Genomic DNA, 21,869 nt, shown 5'->3' on the forward strand with positions numbered 1-21,869 from the left:
TGAAAGTAAAGGTACCTTATGGGCTCGTCTGGAACGGAGACCATTGCGGTGGAGTACATTACTTATGGTATTGACTGAAACCAATGTCCCCACTTTCATGAGATCTTCCCGGAGCTCCTTCCTTTTTGTCCTTGGGTTAGCCTTGACTCTTCGGACAAGCCTGGCCTCGGCACGGGTGGAAACTTTCAAAGGCTGTCCAGGCCGTGGAAGGCTAACAGTAGTTCCATAAGCCTTCCACTTCCGGATGATGCTCCCAACAGTGGAGACAGGTAGGCCCAACTCCTTGGAAAGGGTTTTGTACCCCTTGCCAGCCTTGTGACCCTCCGCGATCTTGTCTCTGATGGCCTTGGAATGCTCCTTTGTCTTTCCCATGTTGACCAAGTATGAGTGCTGTTCACAAGTTTGGGGAGGGTCTTAATTAGTCAGAAAAGGCTGGAAAAAGAGATAATTAATCCAAACATGTGAAACTCATTGTTCTTTGTGCCTGAAATACTTCTTAATACTTTAGGGGAACCAAACAGAATTCTGGTGGTTTGAGGGGTTGAATAATAAATGACCCTCTGAATAAACTTTTCACAATTTAAAAAAAAAAAAAAAAAAAAAAAGAAATAACATTCTTTTTTGCTGCAGTGCATTTCACACTTCCAGTCTGATCTACAGTCCAAATGTCACAATGCCAAGTTAATTCCGAATGTGTAAACCTGCTAAATCTGCAGGGGGTTGGACTGACGAGGTGAATGCAATATACCGGATGGAGAGGGTCCTGGCCCAGTCGCGGGGGGATGCGGAGTCTGTGGTCACAAAATGGTCCCACTGGGAGTCTTATTTGGCAGGATCTGGCTCAAACCCATGACATGACCCAAATCCCCTTTTTGATCGGAACCTTTTACCTCCTTACATAAACATGGCGGGCAGGTGAAGGCCCCATGGCACCCTCTTTCGATACTCTTTCTCCCTTTCTGTCTTCTTCCCTTTCTCTTTCCACTTTCTGACCTTTCTTTTTAGGAGTTTCTTTTATGGTAAGTTTCCTTTAGGAGAGTGAGAGACGGGTGGAAGGGGGACTCTGTGCGCCAGGAGCTTCTCTAGGTGTTGTAGTGGATAATTGTCACAATAGCGCCTATGTGCATTGCCCTCCAGCCCCCTCTCTCCCCTTCTTTCCTTTACCTGTTGGACCTCATGGTCCTGGTTCTCATAGTTGTTATGCAATATGTATCTGTATGACATGACCCGTTTTGTTGTCCTTTTTTTCATGAAAACCAATAAAACACTTAAATTATAAAAAAAAAAAAAAAAAAAAAAAAAAAAATCTGCAGGGGGTTGAATACTACTTGTAGGCACTGTGTATATGTATATATATATATATATATATTTGAAAAAGCTTAAAAACTTTGAAAAATGTAAACACAGAGAAAATGCTGCATAAAATGATGCCCCAACTAGTCTTACATCCATAAATATGATAAAATAAAAGTGCATAACATCAAAAACACATTAGGAGCAGGCATACAGGGTATGTTGTAAACATGAGAAATGCTTCCCTTATCACAAAGAAAATGTGCAATAAATAATTCTGTATTAAAAACATTTGATGTTTTCTTCCATCAAATGGTGGCCGCCTGTTTAGATAGGTCAACCACAATTTTGTGTGCACAGAATGAATGTTGATACATTAATTCTGTTGTAATAGAATGTCGATATAGAACATATAATAAAATAATATTTTATCAGTAGCATATTGCCCCTTTACACAGGAAGATGTGCATTCAATAACAATGATCCAAAGACCAGAGAAAAACTCTGATTCCTCAGGTGTATATGGCCTGTCTGGAGGGTCTGATAGTGAGAAACGAGTGTTCTTATGAACACTTGATCCCTGTTCATCAGCATAATTTATATAGCTGGAGTTTAATTATTTTTTAGGGATGTTCTGATTTATCCTGGGCATATACAGGGCATGGAGAGGTATGGGATCTGCTAATAGTTGTTCTCTGTCAACCTATTGCTGCCATCAGTAAACTTGGGAAGCATTTTTTTTCTACCGCGCTGTCATGCCCATGCAGAACCACGAGGGGCTGTAATTTGAATTTCTTAAAATCTATATGAAATGTCTTTATTTAACCAGGTAAATAAAGTGAATTCTGAAATGCTTTTCAGATATGAAGAACATCATGGGGGTTCCTGCTCATATTCTTCTGAAAGAGCAATAAAGAAAAAGTTTTGGTTTTCCCTGTTATGTTGCTGTTTTAAATTATAATGAGGAAAGAAAAATGCAATGAAATGTATTTGATTACTAAAGAGCCATTAAACAGTCACTACAAGATATACTAATAGTATGGTGTTTAAACAGCATTTCCTCCCCAATATTTACCGTTATTAAAACATGTCAGCTAACATACAGTAGTATGTTTAAATTGACCCAACCCAATTACTCGACAATGATCCAGCAAAACATTAATGTCCAACTAATATTATATCATATTGCAGCAAATCAATTGGCCAATACCATCTCTGATAATATGACCAACCAAATTCTTGTTGCAGAGGAAAAGGAGAATAAGGGGAGGGGATAATATGACCAATCAAATTACTGCAAAGCAAAATAAGGAAAGAGGGAAAGGAGGCGAAGTGTATTTTTAGACTAAAATTGGTCACACCATTGGGCCTTAAAGGGAACCTGTCACCCGGTTTTTGCCTTTTGAGCTGTAGCTACCACCAGTGAGCTCTTGTATACAGTATTCCAGAATACTGGATATAAGAGCTCAGGCTGCTCTGTATAACGTGAAAAACACCTTTATAATACTCACCTAGGGGGCGGTTCGGTCCGACGGATGTCGCTGTTCTCGGTGTGGCACCTCCTTCATCGTGTGCGATTGCCGCCCTCCTTCTTAGGCCTGTGTGCATGATACATCCTACTTCATCCACACAGGCCGGCAGTGAGGTCCTGCGTAGGTGCACTTTGATCTGTGCTGCTGAGGGCAGACCAAAGTATTGTAGTGCGCCTGCGCTAGTGGTCTTTCACCTTTCTTCCCGTCTGCACATTATAGTAGTTTGATCTGTCCTCAGCAGTGCAGAGAGAAGTGTGCATTGCACAGGACCTCAATGCCGACCTGTGTGGATGACGTAGGATGCGTCATCCATACAAGGCTCAGAAGAAGTAGGATGGCGATCGAAGCAGAGGAGGTGCTGGACCGATAACAGCAACATCCAATGGACCAGACCGCCCCCTAAGTGAGTATTCTAAAAGTGTTTTTTATATTCTACAGAGCAGCCTGGGCTGTTATTTACAGCATTCTGGAAAACTTGGACAATGTTCATCCATATGCCATATGTGTGTGTCCATGCTTTACATCCGTGTGATATCAGATTTTAAAAATCAATAGGTTCACATGTATGTTATCAAATGTAGTTTCCTAGATACAGTAAATAATGGCAATGTATCAGTAAAATTTGCATTCTAGACAGATGATAGGATATAGAATACGATTTTGTTTAGACTTGAAGGGGAGAATCTCATCTGAAACTTGGAAGAGAATAGTGCATGCTGTGATTTTGCCATACGTCCATATTATAAGCTCATTTGAATGCTCTTTAAAGGTAAAGCTCCAATTTATATATGGACTACATTATATATCCCCCTACGAGGTTATGCACATAATTAATTATACTGTCAATTTGGACAGACAGACTCCCTTTAACATATACAGATTTGTTCTACACAGACTTTGCCCTCCAGTAAATTAATCAGTTACTGGTTTTATATACCTTATATACCGGTAAGGATTACTTCTTTATTCTATGAAGAAAACAATGGAATGCTTACCTTCCTCTGCTGTGATGTTAACTGAGGTCATTTCAATGCTCATTTTCTGTTCTGTTTTAATTAAACAGATAAAGTAGCCATTATCAATTGCACTTAGTTTGGATGAATTCAGGGTGTGTTCCTCACGATGTAATGAATAGTTCATTAAAGCTATTGGCTCTTCATTTGTTTCTCGGCTTAAATTGCATTTGCCATAGCAATCAGTGTCTCCAGCTTCACAAAAATTGCACATACATGAAACATGATCATCCTCCATTTTGATAGGCTCTAAAATTGCAGAGAAAAATAATTACTTCTAGCAATAGAATAACTACGGTAGTAAATACTAAACCACAGAACAAACTTAAAATGGTATTCTTGAGTTGTCTCCTCAGTAGCTCACAGCTCTGCAGTCTCCTTACTTCCTTGTTTCACTTCTCCTTGAGTGACAGTTTAGTTCCAGTAGCTTCATCCTGCCACAACACGTTAATGGTCTGTCAGTCTTGTTCTGAGTCTACACTGTTACCACTATTTTTTCATATAGTGATAACCGTGCTTTTGAACAAGCACTTTGCTCATGAAAGCGAAAGCCATTATTATGAGAATTGCTCTAAAAGCCGTGATTATGAGAATTGCTGTAGAAGCTCAGAGGCTGAAGGAGAGGGGGAGGAGGTGAGCAGCTAATTACTGTATAGATGTTAATGGGATAGATATAAATGTGAGATACAGTAGATGTAATTGGTATGTTAAACATTTTCTCCTCAATTTGAAATGTAACTACTGAGCACAGTTGGCCAGGCTTGGGTGGTTGCTCTCCAAGGCAACAAGCTGTAAACTATGTAAGATAAAAGCTTTTAGAGTGGGAAGATGACAGCAGATAGAAAATGTAAGTCAATTGCAAACTTGCTTATCTTTATGCAGTCTAACTACACCAAAGCAACAGGTTGGGGGCACCTGACCTACAGCATAGCTTGTGTAAATTGTAGGCTATACTATGATTTAGCTATACACATTATAGGTATACAGATGTTGCATTTACATACCCCCATCTGAATTTGTAAGATGTGTAACACTGAATATTCTGTGGAAGCTAATGATGATATAATAATGTGTATCCTTTAGTAATAATGATAACTGAAATCACAAAATTGTCCTGATCAAAAGCTCACATGTTAGAGCTGGAAACATAAGCTGGCATAGAAAGGTTAACAGTCAATGACATCTACACGATTTCTCATTATAATTAGACTATAAATGGTTAACAAGTCTCTTAGTTCTTGGAGATAGGGTTACATACAGTATAGTGTGGCCGAACTGTGGCTTTAATGCAGCCCGATCCTGAAAATTGCAGAGGATGTCAATCAGATATAGGTAAATTATGTTAAGAGGAGCACAGTTATTAAACAATTGTGTGAGCTTTAACAATAATTGATCATTTTCACACATTTCTCTATAGTCTGAGCCACTGCAACTATCAGAACATGGCCATATCAAGGCCTCGTGATGACCACTGCAAATGAGTTTACCCAGCATTCCTTCTGCATTTTATCTAGACTAGCAACTAAACGGATCTGCATGCAAAAGCAGGCCACAACCACAGGTAGACAAGCAGGGATTTCAGGACAAGGAGGTAAAGCTAGGTTTATCTAAAACAAATTACCAAGATAAAAGGCTCCCTATGCAAAAAATTAATCTACAAAAAAAAGTACAGTGCTCTGAAAAAGTATTCATACCCTGTGAACTTTTGCACATTTTTTTTAAGTAAGACCCACAAACATAAATATATTTTATAAGGGATTTTATGTAATATACCAACACAAAGTAACACGTATTTGTGAAGTGAAATTTATCTGATACATGGTTTACTAAATATTTTAAAAATATAAATCTGAAAATTGTGACGAGCATTTATATTCAGCCCCTATGAGTCAATACTGCTGAAAGTCTTTTGGGGTATGTCTCTACCAGCTTTGCTCTTCTAGGGGCTGAAATTTTAGCTCTAGCTCTGTGAGATTGGAGAGCATCTGTGAGCAGCAATTTTCAAGTCTTGCCACAGATTCTCAATGGGATTTAGGTCTAAACATTGACTAGGCCATTCACATATATGAATATGTTTTTTATCTAAACCATTCCATTCTAGCTCTGGCAGTATAGTTATATGTTTAGGGTCATTGTCCTGCTTAAAAGTCATCCTACACCCCAGTCTCAAGTCTTTTGTAGCCTCTAAGAGATTGTCTGCCAGGTATGACCTGTATTTAGCTTCATCCTTCTTCCAATCAACTCTGATCAGTTTCCCTGTCTCTGCTAAAGAAAAGCATCCCCACAACATGATGCTGCCACCACATGTTTGATGATGGGGATGGCGTTTTCAGGGTGATGTGCAGTGTTAGATTTCTGCCACACAGAGCCTTTTGCTTTTATTCCAAAAAGTTCTACTTTATTCTACATCTGACTATAGCCCTTTTTTTCCACATGCTGTGTCCCGTACATGGCAAGTTAAAAGAGGTGCTCTGTTGATGTCTGTAGACTTTAGTTATTCATTTAAAACAAACACTTGGCTCAAATCACTGACAGACAAACAGGTTTTGCTCAAGAATATCCCTTTGTTTCGCACCATCAATCTTCCCCTCAACTTGGACTATTTTCCCTGTCCCTGCTGTTGAATATCATCCTCACAGCATGATGCTGCCACCACCATGTTTCATTGTAGGGATGGTGTTCTTGGGGTGATGAACTGTATTGGTTTGGCAAACATAGGGTTATCCATAGTGCCCAAAAATATAAATTTTGCTTTATCTGACCACAGCACCTTCTCCCATAAATTTGGGGAGTTTCTCACATGTATTTTGGCAAAAATCAAAATGAGCCTTACAATTGTTAGCTGTAAGTAAATGGTTTTTTTTCTAGCTACTCTTGCATAAAGGCCAGCTCTATGGAGTGGCTTATTCTGGTAGTATGGACAGATACTCCAGTCTATGCTTGGGTACTCTGCAACTCCTTCAGAGTTACCTTTGGTCTTTGATGATAATGGATTTGATTGCGCTCCAGGGGATCATCAGAGATTGGGATTTTTTTTTTAGAATCCAACTGACTTACACTTCTCAACACCTTTATCTGTGACCTGTTTCGAGATCTCCTCCGTCTTCATAGTGTTGTTTGGTTAGTGGTGCCTCTTGCTTAATGGTGTTTCAGAATCTGTATATTCTGACAGCCCATGTGACACTTACCATATTTTTTGGACTATAAGACGCACTTTTTTTACCCCAAATGTAGGGGGAAAGTGGGGGGTGTGTCTTATAGTCTGAATGTGGCTGCAGGGAATGAGGGTGCTGCGGTGGAGCGGGTCATCGGGGGCACGAGCAGGCTGTAGCAGCGCCTGCAGTGACCATGTGGGCCGGCTCATTACATATGCACGCCCGTCCTCCCGCCCATCATCCCTCAGCACTGAAGACAGCGCTGACAGGTGGGCGGGGGGTGTGCGCATAATAAACAGCCGGCCCGCATGATCACCCCTGGCAACTACAGCCTGGAGTGATCATGTGCGGCTGTATTCACTGCTCCCTGCGTATCATCATCAGCTCAGGGTGCAGTGAATATTACGGTATACTCACCGGTCACTTCCCTGCAGCATTGCGATCTCTTCCTGTCTGTGCTGGCCAGCTGATCTGTGTGCAGACAGCGGGGAGCACAGCGATGACATCATCGCTGTGCGCGCCGCTAGTCTCCACACAGGTCAGCTGACAGGCAGACAGGAAGAGAAGCGATGCTGCAGACAACGGGGGGAGGAGCAATGCTGCATCGAGCGAGGAAAGGTGAGTATAAACGTTTGGGGTTTTTTGTCTGACACAAGATACATGCCATATAGCAGGATGGGGGTATATAGCAAGATGGATGGGGTATATAGCAGGATGGGGCCATATAGCAGGATGGATGGTGGTATATAGCAGGATGGATGGGGGTATATAGCAGGATAGATGGGGGTATATAGCAAGATGGGGCCATATAGCAGAATGTATGGTGGTATATAGCAGGATGGATGGGGGTATATAGCAGGATGGAGGGGGGTATATAGCAGGATGTGGGTATATAGCAAGATGAGGACATATTTCAGGATGGCAGTATATAGCAGGATGGGGGTATATAGCAGGATGCCAGTATATAGCAGGATAAGGGCATATACCAGGATGGGGTACATATATATAAGGATGGGGCTCATATACGAGGCAGGAGGATCATTACCAGTCTGGGGTACCAGTAGAGAACTTGGGGACATTACCCCCATAACAGTATCAGCAGCAGATCCTCGCCCCAGTGTGTTATGACCACATTTTTTGCTTAAAATTTTATTTTCCTATTTTCCTCCTCTAAAACCAGGGTGCGTCTTATAGTCCGAAAAATACGGTAGATTTCACAGAGGTGGACTTTGTTTCATGAACCATGTGACTTATGAAGGTAATTACTTGCACCAAAAATTTGTAGGGCCTTCATAGCAAAAGGGGCAAATACATTTGCACATGGCAATTTTTATTTATTTTATCCCATAAATTAAATTTATGCCTATATTTTTTTCACTTCATTTCCCCAATTTGGACTATTTGGTGCTCATGCAGAACACACAAATCAGATTATACAAACATTTAAAAACAGGTTGTAATGTAACAAAATAAGTAAAAAGCCAAGGGAGTGAATACTTTGGCAATGCACAGCAGAAAAAAAGGGAATTTGTTAACTCATACAAATGATTTTCATACAACCATCTTAAGATATCTGGTATAACTATTTGTTAAACACTAATAACACTAAAGAGATTGCAGTAAGAATATTTGTTAAATTTTGAGCCTTCCCAATTTGCCTTTCAGGTTTCTAACAGGTACCATTCAGTGTATATAAAAGGTTACATCATCTGTTATATTTCTGAAACATTAAGAAATGATACAATAAACTTTGTTGATTAAAAAAGAAACAAAAAGCCCTGTTTAGGCTAGTTTCACACTTGCGTTGTGCAGCATCCGTCACAATGTGTTGTGTGACGTATGTGATGGATGCGTTGTAAATAGTGTGATAGTAAAGGCAACGGATTCCTCTGAAATAACGTGTTGCGTTCTTTTATTTTTCTTTAGCCGAGAGAGAGCCCCCATCATCACCGCATACACGCAGGCACTACCGCCCCCATCATCACGGCACACACACCCAGCACTACCTCAGTGACATCACCGCTGATCGCACAGCTCACTTCAGTTGCTCCGTGGAGCTCACAGGAGCAGCGGTGTTCTATGGCCGCTCCTGTCAGCTTCCAATGTAGCAGAGCTGAAAGCATCGTGGAACCTCGTGTGGATTACGTCGGACCTGGAGGGGTATTTGGGGATTAATAAAGTGGTGAAAGAAGGTGTCTTTTTGTCTTATATTCCAAATAAAGGATTTTTTTCGGGTGTATATGTTTATTTACTTTCACTTACAGGAAAATCATTGGGAGTGTTTCAGACGCCTGCCATGATTAACCTAGGACTTAGTGGCAGCTATGGGCTGCCATTAACTCCTTATTACCCCGATTGCCACCGCACCAGGGCAATTCGGGATGAGCCGGGTAGAGTCCCGGGACTGTCTAATGGATGAGGCCATTCCGGGGGCAGCTGATGGCTGATATGTTTAGGCTGGGGAGCTCCCTATAACGTGGGGCTCCCAATCCTGAGCATACCAGCCTTTAGCCGGGTGGCTTTATCTTGGCTATTATCAAGATTGGAGGGAACCACATGTCGTTTTTTTTTAAATTATTTATTTATTCTACTGCACGATATAGGCCTGCCCACCGGCCGCTGTGATTGGTTGCAGTGAGACAGCTGTCACTCAGCGTGGGGGCGTGTCTGACTGTAACCAATTATAGGCGCCGGTGGGTGGGGGAAGCAGTGAATACGGGATGGAATAATGAGCGGCCGGCATTTTCAAAAGCAGGAGAAGCTGCCAGAGTAGTGTGACAGCTGTGCAGTGCTGTACCGGTGATCGGTGAGTATGAGAGAGGGGGTGAGAGAGAGAGACCGACCGACAGAGATAGAGACCGAGAGAGAGACCGACTGACAGAGAGAGAGACCGACAGACAGAGAAAGGGAGAGAGAGAGAGACCAGGAGTGCTTTTAAATGATTTAGAACGTTCTGCTGGACATGCTGAGCATGCTCAGTAGAACGTGACAGAATCCTGCACTGGAATCCGTCATCAAACGCATGGCGATGGAATCTAGCGCCATAGACATTCATTATGCCTCTTAATGGATCCCGACGGAATCCTGCGGAGTTCGTTTTTTTACAGCAACAAAAAACGTTACATTATGCGCTCCTTCTGCCCGACAGTCACTGACAAAACAACTGATGCGCCGTGGGTCGGATGCAACGCAAGACCATCCGATGCAAACCGCCCTTAATAGAAGCCTATGATGAATAAACAGATTCCTGCAATGGTTACCCTAATTCCTCAAGGCGGCAGATTGCAACAGATGCCGCACAACGCAAGTGTGAAACTAGCTTTAGTTAGCTTTTCTCTGTTTCGCTTTTTTTTTTTATCCATTCTAATCGAAGTAAACATTTTAAATCGTCTAAGATCATATGTTTTGACGGAATTGAAGGCCAAATCCAGTCTTTCAAAAGGCACTTTTTAGAAATCATAAAGATGGAGTGCATAAGAATGGTGAGATGTTGTGTCTAAGCAGTCCTATCCCCACCTTTCTCTTCACAGTAATGGAATTTTTTTAGTATAGGACTCAAATATAATTCCATATGCCATATACAGTTAGGTCCAGAAATATTTGGACAGTGACACAATTTTCGCGAGTTGGGCTCTGCATGCCACCACATTGGATTTGAAATGAAACCTCTACAACAGAATTCAAGTGCAGATTGTAACGTTTAATTTGAAGGTTTGAACAAAAATATCTGATAGAAATTGTAGGAATTGTACACATTTCTTTACAAACACTCCACATTTTAGGAGGTCAAAAGTAATTGGACAAATAAACCAAACCCAAACAAAATATTTTTATTTTCAATATTTTGTTGCGAATCCTTTGGAGGCAATCACTGCCTTAAGTCTGGAACCCATGGACATCACCAAACGCTGGGTTTCCTCCTTCTTAATGCTTTGCCAGGCCTTTACAGCCGCAGCCTTCAGGTCTTGCTTGTTTGTGGGTCTTTCCGTCTTAAGTCTGGATTTGAGCAAGTGAAATGCATGCTCAATTGGGTTAAGATCTGGTGATTGACTTGGCCATTGCAGAATGTTCCACTTTTTTGCACTCATGAACTCCTGGGTAGCTTTGGCTGTATGCTTGGGGTCATTGTCTATCTGTACTATGAAGCGCCGTCCGATCAACTTTGCGGCATTTGGCTGAATCTGGGCTGAAAGTATATCCCGGTACACTTCAGAATTCATCCGGCTACTCTTGTCTGCTGTTATGTCATCAATAAACACAAGTGACCCAGTGCCATTGAAAGCCATGCATGCCCATGCCATCACGTTGCCATGTTTTACAGAGGATGTGGTGTGCCTTGGATCATGTGCCGTTCCCTTTCTTCTCCAAACTTTTTTCTTCCCATCATTCTGGTACAGGTTGATCTTTGTCTTATCTGTCCATAGAATACTTTTCCAGAACTGAGCTGGCTTCATGAGGTGTTTTTCAGCAAATTTAACTCTGGCCTGTCTATTTTTGGAATTGATGAATGGTTTGCATCTAGATGTGAACCCTTTGTATTTACTTTCATGGAGTCTTCTCTTTACTGTTGACTTAGAGACAGATACACCTACTTCACTGAGAGTGTTCTGGACTTCAGTTGATGTTGTGAACGGGTTCTTCTTCACCAAAGAAAGTATGCGGCGATCATCCACCACTGTTGTCATCCGTGGACGCCCAGGCCTTTTTGAGTTCCCAAGCTCACCAGTCAATTCCTTTTTTCTCAGAATGTACCCGACAGTTGGTTTTGCAACTCCAAGCATGTCTGCTATCTCTCTGATGGATTTTTTCTTTTTTTTCAGCCTCAGGATGTTCTGCTTCACCTCAATTGAGAGTTCCTTAGACCGCATGTTGTCTGGTCACAGCAACAGCTTCCAAATGCAAAACCACACACCTGTGTCACGCTCCCCGGGTCCCCTGCCCTGCTCCCCGGCTCACCTGCCACGCTCCCCGGCGTCTCTGCTTCTCTCCCCGGTCTCCAGCCTCCATTGCCCGCGGTTTCCAGGCGCCCCGGTCCCCGCTCCCGGCGTTCGTCGGTTACACAGCCCCAGCTCGGCTCTCCTGCTTCTTCCTCACCGCTCCCTGCCCTGGCTTCTGGCACCCGGGCCGCGCGCATGCACATTAGGGCGCGCGCGCGGTCATTGACCCTTTCTTAAAGGGCCAGCGTCCACTGACAGGAAATTAACACACAGGTACAGGGTATAAAGGGGATTAGTGTCCAAGTGGGCGGGGCCTGTTCTTCGTGTTTCCCAAGCTAGGAGTCAGGTCTCCTTGTGTTCCTGTGAGATACTCACCTTTCTCTCTTCTAGAGCCGTTCCTGCCTCGCCATCCGGTCCTGCCGAATCCAGAACCCCGAACGCTGACTATCTGCCATCCTGTCAGTCCGTACCACCTCTGATCCCTGCGGTGACCCGTCCTCTCGCTCCATCGGTTCCGGACTCCGCCTGACAACATCTCGGCCTCCGAACCTGAGCTCCGTCACCCGGACTACCATCTCTGACTCCGTGGTCCCAGGGACTTCACCGTTCTACTCTTGTACACGGACTGTCCTGCTACCCGTAGTGCTCCGGCTACCGGACCCCTTGCCTTCATCAAGGAGTTCGGCCCAGTGGATCCACCTCCTGGGTCTGCCCGTCCACCTGGCCCTAACAGTAAGAACAGGCCATGGATCCCGCCGAAGCACTAGCAGCCTTGCAGGAGGAACTCACACGCCAGCGTGAGACTCAGACCCGCATGCTGCAATTCATGTCTTCTGTGGACGCCCGCCTGAACACGCTACAAGCGTCGGTTACATCTTCAGCATCTCGGGATTCCACTAGACAATCCACGGCTCCAGCCCCCGTGTTAGCCTCTCCGGATGCTTCCAGACTTCGTTTGGCCTCACCACCCCGGTACGCCGGAGATCCCAAGACCTGCAGGGGATTCATAAACCAATGCTCCCTCCATTTCACGCAGCTGCCGCATTTGTTTGCCTCCGACCAAGCCAAGGTCGCATTCATCATGTCCCATCTAGAGGGTGAGGCACTGGCGTGGATGAACCCCTTGTGGGAAAAGGAGGATCCTGTGACCACGAACATCCAGGAGTTCCTGCAGGCATTTCGTGGCACCTTTGACGAGCCCGGACGCGCCTCCGCGTCTGCCTAGTCTCTTCTCCGGTTACGTCAGGGAACTCTGACGGTGGGTCAATACGCCATCCGTTTTCGCACCTTGGCTTCGGAACTCGGGTGGAACAACGAGGCTCTAACCGCCGCCTTCTGGGAAGGACTCTCGGGTCGAATTAAAGATGAGCTGGCTGGCCGTGACGTACCGACCACCCTGGACGCCCTGATTACCCTAGCGACTCGAGTGGACATTCGCTTTCAGGAGCGATCCAAAGAAGCGTCCCGTGAGAGACGTCCGATGCGGCATTCCTCTCCTCCGCAGAAGCCCGCTGTACTTCAGTCCACGGCATCTGGTGTCTCCGTCCACGAGCCCATGCAGATCGACCGTGTGCGGCAGTCTGAACAACGCCGAGCAGAGCGGCTCGCCAAGGGCCTCTGCTTCTACTGCGGAGAGGGCACACACCTTCTACGCTCCTGTCCAGAGAGGCCGGGAAACTCCAAAGCCTAGGGTTGGTAGGAGAGGCCACCCTAGGTGCTGGGACTCTCTCAGACCCGGTTATGTGGACTGTACAAGTGGCAACGGGAGAGACGCGGTTCACTGCCGAGGCGTACCTCGATTCTGGGGCAGCAGGCAATTTCATCCAGCAGGCCACGGTGGACAAGTACCAAGTGCCTGTTACTCCACTCGAAAAACCCCTCGTGATTGCCTCTGTGGATGGGAGACCCCTCTCTGACACCATCTCCTGGATCACCAGGCCGGTCGAACTGCGTATCGGTGCCCTGCACACCGAGAACATCGCTCTCTACGTCCTCCCACACATGTCCCATCACATCCTGCTGGGACTCCCCTGGTTACGGACACACGAACCGTCAGTTATCTGGGGCACTGGTGAAATCACCCGATGGGGCTCCTCTTGCCACGAGAGATGTCTGAAGAGCATACAACCCATCCGACGGCCTCCGGTTCCAGAGTCCCTACCGGGACTGCCCTCGGCCTATTGGTCCTTCGCGGACGTCTTTGATAAAAAGGAATCTGAGGTACTTCCGCCACATCGTCCTTACGATTGTGCTATTGACCTGCTCCCGGGAACTACACCACCTCGAGGACGGATATATCCGCTGTCTCCTGCCGAAACAAGGGCCATGTCTACCTACATCACGGAGAACCTGGCAAGGGGATTCATTCGGAGATCCTCCTCTCCTGCTGGAGCAGGCTTCTTCTTCGTTAAGAAGAAAGAAGGCGACCTACGCCCATGCATAGACTACCGGGGATTGAACCAAATCACCGTGAAAAATAAGTACCCCCTGCCGCTCATCCCCGAATTGTTTGATCGGCTTAGAGGAGCTCGTGTGTTCACCAAGTTGGATCTTCGGGGTGCCTACAACCTGGTCCGCATCCGCTCGGGGGACGAATGGAAGACCGCGTTCAATACTCGCGATGGGCACTATGAATACTGTGTGATGCCCTTCGGCCTGTGTAACGCACCAGCAGTCTTTCAGGAATTGGTGAATGACGTGTTCCGGGACCTTCTCTACATCTGTGTGGTGGTGTATCTTGATGACATCTTGATCTTCTCTCCGGACCTCCAGACCCACAGAGAGAATGTGCAGTTGGTTCTACAACGACTGAGGGAAAATCGGCTGTACGCCAAGTACGAGAAGTGTGTCTTCGAGCAGTCTTCTCTTCCCTTCCTGGGTTACGTTATCTCCGATACCGGACTGCAGATGGATCCGAAGAAGGTCTCTTCCATTCTTAACTGGCCCCCTCCTTCTGGACTGAAGGCAATCCAACGCTTTCTGGGATTCGCAAACTACTACCGCCAGTTCATTCCTCACTTCTCTGCCCTGACTGCACCTCTCTCCGCCTTGACCAAGAAGGGGGCTAACCCAAAGGACTGGTCACCTGCGGCCGACGCCGCGTTTGGCTCCCTGAAGCGGGCATTTGCCTCCTCCCCTGTGCTCCACCGTCCGGAGTTAAACCGACAGTTCACCTTGGAGGTGGATGCCTCCTCTTCGGGAGCCGGAGCAGTGCTCATGCAGAAGTCCTCCTCCGGGAAGATGGTGACTTGCGGTTTCTTCTCCAAGAGCTTCTCAGCGCCTGAACGCAACTACACCATCGGGGACCGAGAGCTATTGGCAGTCAAACTGGCTCTGGAGGAATGGCACTACCTTCTAGAGGGAGCAGTGTACCCCTTGATCATTTACACGGACCACAAGAACCTGGAATACCTGCGGTCCGCTCAACGACTGAACCCACGGCAAGCCAGGTGGTCCTTGTTCTTTGCCATGTTCGACTTCCAGCTCCATTTCCGACCTGCGGACAAGAATGTACGCGCAGATGCCTTGTCCAGATCATTCCTGCCAATGGAACAGGAGGAGGAGTCATTCCAGCCCATCATCTGTCCTAGTAAAATCATTCCGGTGGCCCCTGTCACCCTGGCCCAGATACCGCCCGGGAAGACCTATGTCTCTGAGACCGACAGGCAAAAAGTGTTGCATTGGGGCCATTCCTCGAAAACAGCCGGCCATGCTGGTCAGAAGAGAACATGGAGTACGATTGTACGTCATTACTGGTGGCCATCCCTGCGCACGGACGTCGCTTCTTTTGTCTCAGCCTGCTCCTCATGTGCCAGGAACAAGACGCCCAAACATCTGCCATATGGCCGTCTTCTGCCTCTGCCTATACCCTCCGTTCCGTGGCAACACATTGCAATGGACTTTATTACGGACTTGCCCCTGTCCTCCGGACACACAGTCATATGGGTCGTGGTGGATCGGTTCTCTAAAATGGCTCATTTCGTCCCTATGGCTGGACTGCCCTCTGCCCAGGAACTCGCGGACGCCTATATACAACACATCTTCCGCTTGCATGGTTTTCCATCACACATTGTGTCTGACAGAGGAACTCAGTTCACCTCCCGTTTCTGGAGGGCTCTCTGCAAACATCTGGGAGTGACTCTGGACTTTTCTTCAGCCTACCATCCTCAGTCGAATGGCCAAGTGGAACGAGTCAATCAGATCTTGACCTCCTTCTTACGTCACTACGTTAACGCCCATCATGACGACTGGTCCACGCTTCTTCCTTGGGCTGAATTCTCCCATAACCACCACGTCAGTGAGTCCTCCTCCAGCTCTCCCTTCCATGTTGTTTACGGACTGCAGCCTTCCGTCCCATTACCTGTATCCTCTTCCTCGGAGGTCCCTGCTGCTGATGCTGTAGCCCGTGACTTTGCTACCATTTGGGACTCTGTCAAGGCATCCCTTGGACGTGCTTCCCTGCGGATGAAGAGACACGCAGACAAGAGGCGTCTGGACCCTCCGTGTTTCTCTCCAGGAGATCTCGTCTGGCTTGCTTCCAAGTACGTCCGATTGAAGCTACCATCCTACAAGCTGGGTCCTCGCTACATCGGGCCGTTTAAAGTCCTCAGCAAGATCAATGAGGTCTCCTACAAGCTGCAGCTCCCGGTCACGATGAGGATACCCAACTCCTTCCACGTCTCTCTGCTCAAGCCGGTTGTCCTTGGTCCCTTCTCCGCTGCTGCCAGTTCGGCTCCTCCTCCAATTGCCGATGATGACATCTATGCGGTAAGGGATATCGTGGCCATGAAAACCGTACGGGGCCGACAGTTCTTCCTGGTGGACTGGGCAGGGTATGGTCCTGAGGATAGGTCCTGGGAGCCCCGGGAGAATGTGGGTACTCCTCTGATCCGTGCCTTCCTGTCCCGGTTGCGGGGAGGGGGGTGTGGGGGGGGGTACTGTCACGCTCCCCGGGTCCCCTGCCCTGCTCCCCGGCTCACCTGCCACGCTCCCCGGCGTCTCTGCTTCTCTCCCCGGTCTCCAGCCTCCATTGCCCGCGGTCTCCAGGCGCCCCGGTCCCCGCTCCCGGCGTTCGTCGGTTACACAGCCCCAGCTCGGCTCTCCTGCTTCTTCCTCACCGCTCCCTGCTCTGGCTTCTGGCACCCGGGCCGCGCGCATGCGCATTAGGGCGCGCGCGCGGTCATTGACCCTTTCTTAAAGGGCCAGCGTCCACTGACAGGAAATTAAGCACACAGGTACAGGGTATAAAGGGGATTAGTGTCCAAGTGGGCGGGGCCTGTTCTTCGTGTTTCCCAAGCTAGGAGTCAGGTCTCCTTGTGTTCCTGTGAGATACTCACCTCTCTCTCTTCTAGAGCCGTTCCTGCCTCGCCATCCGGTCCTGCCGAATCCAGAACCCCGAACGCTGACTATCTGCCATCCTGTCAGTCCGTACCACCTCTGATCCCTGCGGTGACCCGTCCTCTCGCTCCATCGGTTCCGGACTCCGCCTGACAACATCTCGGCCTCCGAACCTGAGCTCCGTCACCCGGACTACCATCTCTGACTCCGTGGTCCCAGGGACTTCACCGTTCTACTCTTGTACACGGACTGTCCTGCTACCCGTAGTGCTCCGGCTACCGGACCCCTTGCCTTCATCAAGGAGTTCGGCCCAGTGGATCCACCTCCTGGGTCTGCCCGTCCACCTGGCCCTAACAACCTGTAATCAACCCCAGACCTTTTAACTACTTCATTGATTACAGGTTAACGAGGGAGACGCCTTCAGAGTTAATTGCAGCCTTTAGAGTCCCTTGTCCAATTACTTTTGGTCCCTTGAAAAAGAGGAGGCTATGCATTACAGAGCTATGATTCCTAAACCCTTTCTCCGATTTGGATGTGAAAACTCTCATATTGCAGCTGGGAGTGTGCACTTTCAGCCCATATTATATATATAATTGTATTTCTGAACATGTTTTTGTAAACAGCTAAAATAACAAAACTTGTGTCACTGTCCAAATATTTCTGTCCCTGACTGTATTCTCTATAATTCATTAGATTTGAGTCAAGAAGTCTTGAACTAAATCTTCAAAGCAAGATGGTTGCCACAATGGAAGCAGTCCCATTTGCACAATTCCACACTTGACCCCAGCAACTCTTTCTCCTGTCAAGATGAGAAAAGACAACTTTTTACCTACATCAGCCTCTCCCACTTCCTCCCAGAGTCAAGAAGTCCTTGGAATGGTGGCATGACTGGTCTCTCAATCAATACAGAAGATCCTTCCTTCTGATGTGAAGTTATGACAACAGATGCCAGTCTCCTCAGTTGAGGAGCTCTCAAACTCACGGTTCAGGGTTGATGGAATTCTCAGCAAACAGCCCTGCCAACAACATTCTAGAACTCAGGGTCATCTTCCTCCCTCTCCTTCGTTGGCAGAACCTTCTTTTTGACCATCTGATCCACATCTACCTCAACAACGCCAAGACCATGGCATACAATCATCAAAGCACAACTCTAAGGGCGGCTTTGCACGTTGCAACATCGCACGTGCGATGTCGGTGGGGTCAAATTGAAAGTGACGCACATCCGGCATCACTTTCGACATTGTAGTGTATAAATTCTAGATGATACGATTAACGAGCGTAAAAGCGTCGTTATCGTATCATCGGTGTATTCTCCGACATTTCCATAATGTCGGTGCCGCGACAGGTACGATGTAGTTCCTCGTTCCTGCGGCAGCACACATCGCTGTGTGTGAAGCCGCTGGAGCGAGGAACATCACCTTACCTGCCGCCGGCGGCTATGCAGAAGGAAGGAGGTGGGCGGGATGTTTACATCCTGCTCATCTCCGCCCCTCTGCTTCTATTGGCCGCCTGCCGTGTGACGTCGCTCTGACGTTGTACGACCCGCCCCCTTAGGAAGGAGGTGGGACGCCGGCCAGAGCGACGTCGCACGCCAGGTGAGTGCATGTGAAGCTGCCGTAGCGATAATGTTCGCTACGGCAGCTATCACAAGATATCGCTGCTGCGACGGGGGCGGGGACTATCGCGTGCGACATCGCAGCATCGGCTTGCGATGTCGCAACGTGCAAAGCCCGCCTAAGTCATGCACTGATGTCAGAAATCTCTTAGATCCTTCCATGCGCTAGACAGAGCGTACTGGCACCTTTAGCAGTGCACATTCCCAGAGCGGACAAATAGTCTACAGATTTGCTAAGCTACAAGGGCCTCTCCATGGACGAATGGCGCCTGAACATGACAGTCTTTGATCAAGTCTGCGTAAGATCGAGGACACCTGACATCGATTTGATGGTGTCCAGATTAAACCACAAGTTTCCTCAGTTTGTGTCCAGGTCTTGCGACCCTCTAGCGATCAACAATCATGCCTCTGTGATTTTCTGGACCCAATTCTGGTTTCCACACCTATTCCCGCCTCTGCTGCTGCCGATTTCTATACTGGTCTAGAAGAACAAAATGGAAGGGGTACCCATCATCCTCATGGTGCCAAACTGGTCCAGAAGGTTTTAGCAAGTGGAAGTAATCAACCTTTTTGCGTACAACACCATGGAAACTTCCCAACCTCCCAGATCTATTATCTATCTCAAGGTCCTCTTTTCCATCAGAATTCACAGTCTCTCAAATTAATGGCTTGGCTTTTGAAACCACATGTTTAAAATTTGACAATTTCTCCGATCAGATCATCCAGTCCATGGTCAAGGGGAGGAAGGCCTCTTCTTCACTTGTCATATATCATTGCACATGGAATGCCTTTTTCCACTGATGCAAATCCATTCAGGCCACCCCATGTCCTTTTCTCTTTCTTCCCTTTTGGCCTTTTTACAGACGGTCTTGATTCCAGCCTGCCCCTCAGCTCCATCAAGGGTCCATTCTTAGCTTTTTCTATCCTTTTTCAAAGGAATTTGGCTTCTCACCCTCAAATTAGAACCTTTCTACAGGGAGTTGCCAATGCCGTTACTCCTTACTGGCCTCTTCTAGACCCTTGGGTCCTCAATTTGTTATTCAAAGTTCTTCAAGATTCTCCCTTTGAACCTGTTTGGGATCTTTCTCTTCTTCCTGGAAGGTTATCTTCCTTGTAGCTATTACTTCTATCAGACAAGTGTCAGGGCTTGCAACACTCTCCTGTCGCTTTCCCTTCTTGGTCTGCCACCAAGACAAAGTGGTTTTGTCTCCAGTTCCATCCTTCCTACCTAAGGTGTTTTCTTCCTTCCACTTCACTGAAGATATTGTACTTCCTTCATTCTGTATTTCTCCTTCCCACCCTCTTGATTGGTCACTAAACAAATTGGATCTTGTCAGAGCACTGAGTCTCTATCTTTGTAGAACAGCAACCTTCAGGCATACGGATTCCCTTTTCATGATTCCAAAGGGTCGTAGCCTATTGGATTTGTTCTGTTATTATGTAAACTTAATCTGATAAAGGACAGCATACTCCCACCCGGGGTAGAGGCTCACTCCATCCCTGTAGCGAGGGCCTCCTGAGCCATTTGCCAGCAGGTCTCCATCCAGCAGCTCTGCAAGGATGCTATCTGGTCCTCTATTTATACCTTCAAGTTCACAGCAATGCCTCGTCAGATGCAAACTTCAGAAGAAAGGTTCTGTTAATGGCAGTGGGCCAGGTTCAAATTGACCCTTGTTTTTGTGTTGGTTCTATATCTTTGCCTTTCTATAGCTTCTTCTACTGCTTTCTCACTAACTGATTAGCTTGGTGCCATATGGTGAGTGTTACCTGCTGAGGAGGAGCTAACTTTTTTTGCATAGTGTCAGCCTCCTAGTTGCAGCAGAATTGTCATGCTGTGACCATCGGGGTTCCACAAGTAATAAGGGAACCCCCAGCGAGCACCGCAACTAATAGGGTATACTTCGAACACGATACAACAGTGTGCCCTGGTACTAAGGAGAAGAGAGCAGGTCACCTCCTGCACTCACCTGAGGCTGATTACTGCACTCTCTAATGTTCCTGTAGAGGTTCTTTCACTCCATCATCGATCATGTGCCTAGGTCCTCACTTGCTCTGAACTTACTCTTGTTAGTGAGAAGGCCAGTGAGAGCACTGATCTCATTACTGCAATAATCCAACACAAGGGTAGGAAGACTGATGGGGTGAAATAGATGCAAATCGGAAAACACTCCAAGCCACTTCAATACAGCTAACTCCACAGTTGCAATTGTCACAGAACTTCAGCTTCTTCCAGAGACTGGCTCCTTCCAAAGTGAACAGCTTAGATATGAGAATCTATAACAGACATCAGCTGTTAAGACACGTGAACTATTTATAGTGAAGAGGAGGGGGTCACAAAGAGCTGCACTTGAGATTAAGGCTCCAAAGGATAGCCAGATAGGAAAAAGTCCTTAACCCCTACAGCACCAAAAGAAAGCAAATACATTTACACATAAGCTGTAGAACTACACACTATAAAGGCTGCTTTACACACAGCGATTTATCGTGCGATCGCATTTGCGATCGCACCCGCCCCCATCATTTGTGCAACACAGGCAATTTGTTGCCCGTGTTGCACAAAGTTGTAAACCCCCGTCACACGTACTTACCTTCCAAATGACCTCGCTGTGGGCGGCGAACATCCTCTTCCTGAAAGGGGAGGGACGTTCGGGGTCATAGCGACGTCACACAGCGGCCAGCCAATAGAAGCGGAGAGGCGGAGATGAGCGGGACGTAAACATCCTGTCCACCTCCTTCCATCCGCATTGCTGGCGGGACGCAGGTAAGCTGTGTTCGTCGCTCCCGGGGTGTCACATGGAGCAATGTGTGCTGCCTTGGGAACGCTGAACAACCGGTGCGCAGAAGTGCGTTCAATTTTTTGAAAATGAGCGACGTGTCAACGAGCAACGATAAGGTGAGTATTTTTGCTCGTACACAGTCGCTCGTAGCTGTCACACGCTACGATATGTCAAACGGTGCCGGATGTGCGTCACTAACGACCCTGATGA

General features: G+C 46.9%; 1 protein-coding gene across 3 annotated transcripts in view; it reads right to left on the minus strand.

Moving 5' to 3' along the window:
* Positions 1-21,869, minus strand: part of HHLA2 (HHLA2 member of B7 family) — a 176,295-nt gene that overhangs the window by 109,880 nt on the left and 44,546 nt on the right. For all 3 annotated transcript variants that reach the window (XM_075336576.1, XM_075336577.1, XM_075336575.1), the window contains exon 5: positions 3,821-4,087. In XM_075336576.1, coding sequence (XP_075192691.1) covers positions 3,821-4,087 — 267 coding nt within the window. The remainder of the gene's footprint in view (positions 1-3,820; positions 4,088-21,869) is intronic.

Source organism: Anomaloglossus baeobatrachus, chromosome 2 (assembly GCF_048569485.1).
Source record: "Anomaloglossus baeobatrachus isolate aAnoBae1 chromosome 2, aAnoBae1.hap1, whole genome shotgun sequence".
Taxonomy (NCBI): Eukaryota; Metazoa; Chordata; class Amphibia; order Anura; family Aromobatidae; genus Anomaloglossus; species Anomaloglossus baeobatrachus.